The sequence below is a fragment of the Salvelinus namaycush genome, chromosome 25 (genome assembly GCF_016432855.1).
Source record: "Salvelinus namaycush isolate Seneca chromosome 25, SaNama_1.0, whole genome shotgun sequence".
Taxonomy (NCBI): domain Eukaryota; kingdom Metazoa; phylum Chordata; class Actinopteri; order Salmoniformes; family Salmonidae; genus Salvelinus; species Salvelinus namaycush.
The window spans coordinates 33,483,130-33,492,322 of record NC_052331.1 but is presented as its reverse complement, the minus strand read 5'-3'; the positions used below and the strand labels follow the sequence as shown (position 1 = coordinate 33,492,322).

The 9,193-nt window shown below is 42.2% G+C and overlaps 1 protein-coding gene across 1 annotated transcript in view; it reads right to left on the bottom strand.

Moving 5' to 3' along the window:
* Positions 1-1,171: 1,171 nt before the first annotated feature.
* LOC120020573 (receptor-interacting serine/threonine-protein kinase 2-like) overlaps positions 1,172-9,193 on the bottom strand; it is a 25,118-nt gene continuing 17,096 nt past the window's right edge. The window contains exons 9-11 of the mRNA XM_038964276.1: positions 9,021-9,117; positions 8,532-8,747; positions 1,172-5,099 (exon numbers count right to left, since the gene is read on the bottom strand). Coding sequence (XP_038820204.1) covers positions 4,714-5,099; positions 8,532-8,747; positions 9,021-9,117 — 699 coding nt within the window. The 3' untranslated portion in view covers positions 1,172-4,713. The remainder of the gene's footprint in view (positions 5,100-8,531; positions 8,748-9,020; positions 9,118-9,193) is intronic.

Genomic DNA, 9,193 nt, shown 5'->3' with positions numbered 1-9,193 from the left:
TACACATACACTGAACAAAAATATAAATGCAACATGTAAAGTGTTGGCTCCATGTTTCATGAGCTTAAATAAAAAGATCCCAGAAATGTTCAATACGCACAAAAAGAGTATTTCTCTCAAATTTTGTGCACAAATTTGTTTACATCCCTGTTAGTGAGCACTTCTCCTTTGCCAAGATAATCCATCCACCTGACAGGTGTGGCATATCAAGAAGCTGATTAAACAGCATGATCATTACACAGGTGCACCTTGTGCCTGGGGACAGTAAAAGGCTACTCTAAAATGTGCAGTTTCGTCACAACACAATGCCACAGATGTCTCAAGTTTTTGAACTGCAACTCAATAAAATCTTTGAAATTGTTGCATGTTGCGTTTATATTTATGTTCAGTATAAATGTCAGTGTGAAAAGGCGTCCCATGGTCTGTTTTTGTCAACGAACTCAATGTACTCCAAACACTGATGGTAACCAGATGATCCCAATAGTTGATATAGCCTAGTAAACTATGCCCCCCTCTGGTATGTTCTACTGCTGGGACTTCTTGTTTCCTACTCAAATACATTATACTTATTAAACCTGCAATATGTAAGCAAACAAAAATCTGAGAAACAGGTGGAAGGATTACACACTTTAATGACACAGCAATAAAGCGTATAACGGTATCAAAAACATCATGCAATACATGTACAGTAAATATTCAATTATATTTCTGCCAAAAGATGCTTCAGTACTACATATTACACTGAGTACACAAAACATTAAGAATACCTGCCATGACAGACTGACCAGGTGAAAGCTATGATCCCTTACTGATGTCACTTGTTAAATACCCTTCAAAATCAGTGTGGACGAAGGGGAGGAGACAGGTTAAAGAAGGATTTTTAGACCTGGATTGTGTATGTGTGTCATTCAGAGGGTATTTAAGTGCCTTTGAACGGGGTATGGTAGTAGGTGCCAGGTGCACCGGTTTGTGTCAAGAACTGCAACGCTGCTGGGTTTGTCACACTCAACCGTTTCCTGTATGTATCGAGAACGGTCCACCACCCAAAGGACATCCAGCCAACTTGAAACAACTGTGGGAAGCATTGGAATCAATATGGGCCAGCATCCATGTGGAACGCTTGACACATTGTAGTCCATGCCCTGACGAATTGAGGCTGTTCTGAGGGAAAAAGGGGGGGGGGGGGGGGGGGTGCAACTCCATATTAGGAAGGTGTTCCTAATGTTTGGTATACTCAGTGTACACACTATGTATACAGGATATTTTATATTGTTGCTAATGATATGAAAATAAGTACATAAGTATATGGATAAAACAGAACACTGACCAGGAATATGGCAATGTTGATGGCTGCTTGAAGGAATTCCATGCAAAGCAATGATTTCTTCAGACACTTTTATAACAAACACCTAATGGTTTAGAACTATGCAAGAGTTCAGCTAAAGATAAATAGAATAGCGCAATAAAAAAAGACTGTTGTACTAATACAACATTTTGTCCAAAAGAATATTAAGATGACTAAGAATGTAATACAAATGTAATTTGATAACATCTGGAGTTTTGTGCAAATATCATGTGAGAAAAGAATAGTGGAAAAGAATAAAAAAATCTTGAATATGAGGCACAGTATTGACAACAAGGCAGTAAAAGTCCAGAGGATTTTGGAAGAGTTTCTCTCCTGGCTGGCTTTGGCTTGCCAGTTGCCACCCTATACCACAGCACATGTTCTAATTCAACTAAAGCTGATAACAAACGTACAAAGACAAACAAACGTACACCCTCATGATGGGGGAAAACAATATACATTGTTTATTCTGCAGCACAAATAAAATAAAAATAGGTAAAAACACCCAGATTAATAAATTAAAAAAAAAAACACACTAAAACTCCTCAGCCAGTGCTCCTCAATTCCAAAGAGTCACAATTGTGGGGCACAGACCCTAGGTAATGATACTTCGCCTCGGTGCCTCCAGAACTCATTTAAGGAAGTGCATTTGACGGTAAGGCTTCTAGAAACTACACGTCTCTGATTTAGTGGCGCTCTTGGTTCCCTATGTGGAGACATTGCATGCACACATCACTGACAGAGAGAAACAGAAACGATGGTGAGGTAACCACGGGAAAAGTTGTTTTATCAGGAAATTGCTTAACTACAGTGTATTTTGGCACTTAGTCATTTCTGGATATGTATTAGCAGAGAAGAGCTTCAAGGTGAGAAACAGTCGTAACACAGGGTCCCTGCTGAGGCTTCTACAGGCGATAGTGTGTATTGTTGACAGCTAGCTATAACGCTCAGATTGAGGGGACATTGTAGCTAGCTAGTTATAGCGCTTAGATTTAGTTGGCCCCTATGCTTGCTCCAACTACAGCCTCAAGGCTGAGAATGACCACCTACCTAGAGCAGATAGTTACATTTGACTGTGACTTTAAAGTGTAATTACTTTATGGTATATAGATTAGGTTTGTATAAAAGCTATGATTCAATTTCCAGTCATGTGTCCCAGGAAGTGCCCTTTGCTACGCAAGACCTGTCATGTGCTGACAAAACTGAGGATAGATCACTGAATGAAATATGAAGTCCATGCAATTCATGAAGTGATGAAGTGTTCTACGTAAAAGAGTTTGGTTTGGCCCACTTTAGATAAACATAAACCAGTCTCTTCAGTGAGAGTCCCTGGCTGCTTCCTCTGTGACTGGTTTCTACTGTAGGGATCCCCCTCCCCTGGCTTAAAGCACTGGATGATGGAAACTTCAAGTGGGAAAAAACAGCTCTGACTGACTCTACTTTAGCATCACACACCCAGAGTGCCACAATCTGAGGCTGAATGTTTTTGTCAAAGTGCAGGATAACCAACCACAGCTCTAAGCTGCTGAGGGACATGTTACTATATTTAGCACTTGGCTCAATGACTAAACCCTGCTCTATCCCTTCACTGGTCTTGTACCAAAACATGTAGATCAAACAGAGATTCTGTAACAAGTATGGGCCATGACCTCTATCGCAAAAAACATGTCTACAAAAACCACCCACAACGGAGACCATTGAGTCCAAGGAGAGTACCAAAATAGCTACAGACAGATCCTGGTACACTCTGATCTACATTAGCTACATTACCTTATTTTCCGCTTTCTGGCTACAGTGTTATTGTATCTGTCACCATATGTAAATGTGTTAAGATGAAGACCAAGGATTAACTCTACAGTAGCTACATCTACACACCAAACCTAAATCCACTGACTTGGCCTATCCTATGTCGATGTCAACGCAAGCTCCTTTATAAGATAAATAAAATCTGTCTTGAAAAGGCAGTGGTAAAAAAAGAAAAAAAAAGAAATGTAGAATACAAAGCTACAGTAACTTCAAAATGGCAGAAGTCCAGTCGAGTACCTTATCAGACCTGGATATTATATTTTTTTTAAAGGGGCATCTGGACCCAAACAGACCCGAGAACAACCAAACGTAGACCGGACCCATACCTTAAGGGGTCAGGGTCTAGACCAGATCTGATTGTACCAGAGTGACAAATGTATGTTAAAATCAGCCAAGTTTATCTTCTGGCTAATAAATAGGTCTTTATATGTTGGCTCTCCATAAGTCAATAGATTCACCTTATTAGCGTAAAATAAAACATTTTATGTAATGCAGAGACGTGGTCAGATCCATTCATGTCCACTCTGGTCTATCAGCTGTAGTTACATAGACCCGGATCGGAGGGTCAACTACAGAATTTCAGTCACAGTAATTGGGTCCCACCCAGACCCGTAGAGTCTAGACCCTTCAAACTCAACTTTGGACCTCGAAGCCAGTCCCACTATCATTTTTTCATTGTTCCCCCTTAAATCAGGGACTGATTTAGACCTGGAACACCAGGTGGGTGAAATGAATTATCAGGTATAACAGAAAACCAGCAGGCTCCGGACCTCGTAGTGTGAGAGCTCAATACCCCTGTTCTAGAATGTCCACTCAATAAAGAGTGAAATCAGAGCCTTAGATCAGTATGATGTTATACGGTCTCTCTGGATATACAGTATTTCTCTGGATAACACCATTCAGTGCAAAGGGGGGGGACAACAATAACAGAAAGATGCATAGAAGCAGAACTCAGGCCCGTACCCCAATCACTCAGAATATAGGGAATGCTTCAAGAGAACCAGATGATTTACCTGACAAATTACATAAAATCCATAATATAATTCTTCAAAGCCTGGATTAAATTCTAACAGGTTTTTGATTATGATTGCTAATCCCAACCAGTTCTCTGCTTTCAGAAAACAGGTGAAACTTAGTGAATACTGGTTGTTTTTCCAAAAGGCATCTTTACCTTCAAGTCCTTAAGCTCAACTTCTAGGAACCTTCAGTTCAATGAACAGTAGCAACAGAGTAATGTCCTGTGTGAGTGGGCAGGAAAGTAGGTACCATGATGAGCAATATGAAACGACAGCTGGGCTTGACCCTACCACACTAAATTCAAAGTTCACAGTCAAAACCCAGGGTCGTATTCACTAGTGCACACCGTAGCAAAACAATGTGCAATGGAAAACAAGTGTCTTATTGGACAAGTTTAGGTAGTCCCTCCCTGTTTCAGTAAGTTTTCTTCCATTTGGTGCCTAATGAATATAACCCAGGACTAACAGACCGTAGAGGCTTCTTCCACTACCTAGCTCAATGAGCTAAAAGTCTTGGAACAGTTTAGTCTCTGGTCTAGTTCTGTTCTAGTATTTCCTAGGGTTGTTGTAGGACACAGAGAGTGGGGGTGCGCTGGGGCTTGGCACGGCGACAGGGGAACTGAGCTCTGGGGGGTACGGCTGCAGGCCCATTTGCTTGTTGTCCTGGAGCTTGCGGACCACCACGCGGCAGAAGTCCTCGCTGTGGCGGTGGCAGGTGTCAAGGAGTTGGCGGACCTTGGCGGTACGCGTGGCCCGGTTCACCACCAGCTCGTAGTCCTCGAGCATCAGGAGAGAGCGCGCCAGCAGGGCATCCAGGCTCTGGTTCAGACAGGCCTCCGTCATCTGGGAAACGATATCCTCGCGCCGTGCTGCGATCCAGCGCGCCACAGGGCCCAGCGTGAGATCGGGGTGGTCCGAAGGTGGGTTGAAGTCTGGAGGATTTGGGTAAAGCCAAAGTAGGTATTAGATTAGCAGTAATATAAATAATTGGAACAGTAGTGGCCTGAGAACAGCACTGAGGAACATGAAAACGTACCTTAGATAGAACAAACTTTTCAGTGTTCCTCAAGACTCTGTTCTTGGACCACTGCTGTTCTCTCTCACAGTGTACAAAACATTAGGAACACCTTCCTAATATTTAGTTGCAACCCCTTTTGCCCTCAGAACAGCCTCAATTCTCTACAAACTGTTGAAAGCGTTTCACAGGGCCCATGTTGACTCCGATGCTTCCCACAGTTATGTCAAGTTGGCTTGATGTCCTTTGGGTGGTGGACCATTCTTGACACACACAGGAAACTGTTGTGTGAAAAACACAGCAGCATTGCAGTTCTTGACGCACTCAAACCGGTGCGCCTGGCATCTACTACCATACCCCGTTCAAAAGGCACTTAAATCTTTTGTCTTGTCCATTTACCCTCCGAATGGCACACATACACAATCCATGTCTCAAGGCTTAAAAATCTTTTTTTTTTATTTTTTTTTACATGTCTCCTTGCCTTCATCTACACTGATTGAAGTAGATTTAACAAGTGACATCAACAAGGATCATAGGTGTCACCTGGATTCACCTGGCCAGTCTCTTATGGAAAGAGCAGTGTTCCTAATGTTTTGTACACTCAAAATAAATATATACAGTACCAGTCAAAAGTGGGGACACACCTAATCATTCAAGGGTTTTTCTTTATTTTTACTATTTTCTACATTGTAGAATAATAGTGAAGACATCAACACTATGAAATAGCACATGGAATCATGTAGTAACAAAAAAAAAAGTTACGTCAAAATATATTTTATATTTGAGATTCTTCAAAGTATCCACCCTTTGCCTTGACAGCTTTGAACACTATAGGCATTCTCTCAACCTGCTTCATGAGGTAGTCACCTGGAATGAATTTCAATTAACAGGTGTGCCTTGTTAAAAGTTCATTTGTGGAATTTATTTTATTCTTAATGCATTTGAGCCAATCAGTTGTGTTGTGACAAGGTAGGGGTGGTATACAGAAGATAGCCCTATGTGGTAAAAGACCAAGTCCATATTATGGCAAGAACAGCTCAAATAAGCAAAGAAAAACGACAGTCCATCATTACTTTAAGACAGGTCAGTCAATACTGAACATTTCAAGAAGTTTCTTCCAAGTGCAGTCACAAAAACCAACAAGCGCTATGATGAAACTGGCTCTCATGAGGACCGCCACAGGAAAGACCCAGAGTTACCTCTGCCGCAGAGGATAAGTTCATTAGTGTTACCAACCTCAGAAATTGCAGCCCAAATAAATGCTTCAGAGTTCAAGTAACAGACACATCAACTGTTCAGAGGAGATTGTGTGAATCAGGCCTGCAAAGAAACCACTACTAAAGGACACCAATAAGAAGAAGAGACCAAGAAACACGAGCAATGGACATTAGACCGGGGGAAATCTGTCCATGGTCTGATGAGTCCAAATTTGAGATGTTTGGTTCCAATCGCCGTGTCTTTGTGAGACACAGAGTAGGTGAACGGATGATCACCGCATGTGTGGTTCCCACCGTGAAGCATGGAGGCAGAGGTGTGGTGGTGCTTTGTTGGTGACACCGTCAGTGATTTTTTTAGAATTCAAGGCACACTTAACCAGCATGGCTACCAAAGCATTCTGCAGCAATACACCAGCCCATCTGGTTTGTGCTTTGTCCTGTTGAAAAACAAATGATAGTGGGACTATGACTCAACACACCTCCAGGATGTTTGACCAAGAAGGAGGGCTATTTGACCAAGAAGGAGAGTGATGGAGTGCTGCATCAGATGACCTGGCCTCCACAATCACCCGACCTCAACCCAAATTTGATGGTTTGGGATGAGTTGGACAGCAGAGTGAAGGAAAAGCAGCCAACAAGTGCTCAGCATTTGTGGGAAATCCTTCAAAACTGTTGGAAAAGCATTCCAGGTGAAGCTGGTTGAAAGAATGCCAAGCGTGTGCAAAGCGGTCAAGGCAAAAGGTGGTTACTTTGAAGAATCTCAAATATAAAATATATTTTGATTTGTTTAACACTTTTTTGGTTCCAGCATGATTCTATAGTTTTGATGTCTTCACTATTCTACAGTGTAGAAAATAGTAAAAATATAGAAACTCTTGAATGAGTAGCAGTGTCCAAACTTTTTACTGGTACTGGATGGATGGATGGATGGATGGATGGATGGATGGATGGATGGATGGATGGATGGATGTATGTATGTATGTATGTATGTATGTATGTATGTATGTATGTATGTATGTATGTACGTAGACACCAAATTAGTGGATTGTCGACTTCAAATTCAAATTAGTGGATTCGGCTATTTCCGCCACACCCGTTGCTGACAGGTGTATAAAATCGAGCACACAGCCATGCAATCTCCATAGACAAACATTATACACACGCATACACACAGTGCCTTCGGAAAGTATTCAGAATCCTTGACTTTTTACTCATTGTTACCAGCCACCACCAATCCTTGGTGTCCATATCACCAACAAACTATCATGGTCCAAACACACTAAGACAGTCATGAAGAGGGCATGACAAAGCCTATTCCCCCTCAGGAGACTGAAAAGATTTGGCATGGGTACGCTGATCCTTAAAAGTCTACAGCTGCACCATCGAGAGCATCCTGACTGTTTGCATCACTGCAAGAGGCTACTAAACAGCTTCTACCCCCAAGCCATAAGACTCCTGAACATCTAATCAAATGGCTACCCAGACTTTTTGCATTGCCCCCCGCCCTCTTTTACGCTGCTGCTACTCTGTTATTAAAGTGACTTATGCATAGATAACTCTACCCACATGCATATATTACCTCAATAACTGGTGCCCCAACACATTGACTCTGTACCGGTACCCCCTGTATATAGCCTCGTTATTGTTATCTTACTGCTGCTCTTTAATTATTTGTTACTTTATTTCTTATTTTTTTTGTATTTTTCTTAAAACTGCATTGTTGGTTAACGACTTGCGAGTAAGCATTTCACTGTAAGGTCTACACCGGTTGTATTCGGTGTCACACATAAAATTTGATTTGAAGAAGAGGCTGTAATCGCTGCCAAAGGTGCTTCAGCAAAGTATTGAGTAAAGGGTCTGAACACTTATGTAAATGTAATAATTTTTAAAAATATAGATAAATACATTTGCAAGCATTTCTAAAAAAATGTTTTTGCTTTGTCATTATGGGGTATTGTGTGGAGATTGATGAGGGTAAAACACTATTTAATCCATTTTAGAATAAGGCTGTAACGTAACCAAATGTGGAAAAAGTCAAGGGGTCTGAATATTTTTTTACAGTAGCTAGTGAGACTAGGAGATTAATGTTAGTCGTGTCATGTGATTTAATTTTGAATTTCTATCTCCGTTACCTGGCTGGGGTTGGTATGGCTGTGGCTTCAGGGTGAGGTTGTCCAGGTACGTCACACACTCCGTTTCAGGCAGATCTGGTTTGAGGGGAATGTTGAGCTCGTCCAGGGGCCTGGCGCTCTGGGGGTAGTTGTTGAGGTTGTTGTCCCCCAGGCTCTGGTCTCTGAGGGGCTGCGGAGGCTCCAGGGTGTGGGGCATGAACAACGAGGGGGACACTTCTAGGAGGGATGAGGAGGGGTTGGGTGGAGGGGGGCGACAAGGAGAGGTGGGTGTCAATCAGAGGAGGCTTTTCTCCAGGGAGGAAGTTCCTCCTCATTAATTAAAGAAATGATTTGACGGAGAATGAGGGAGAAGAGAGAGAACTGGGTATCAATGTAACTCGTATACAGAAACAGACTAGTACTCAGGAAACTCACTATTTCCCTTCAGGGCATAAAGTTAACTGTTAATCACAGCTGTCAATCACAGTCCAGGAAAGTGGCTGGATTTACCTTTAGAAGGCGGAGCATTGGTGCTAGTGAGGGAGCTTGGTTGGGAGATGTCCGTGTCCTGGGAGGAGCAAGACCCAGAGCCAGAGGTGGAGCTTCCCTATGGCAGTGACACAGCATGTTAAAAACATACACACACACCTGAGTGTGCTACATAAGAGTAAACTGGCCCTAAA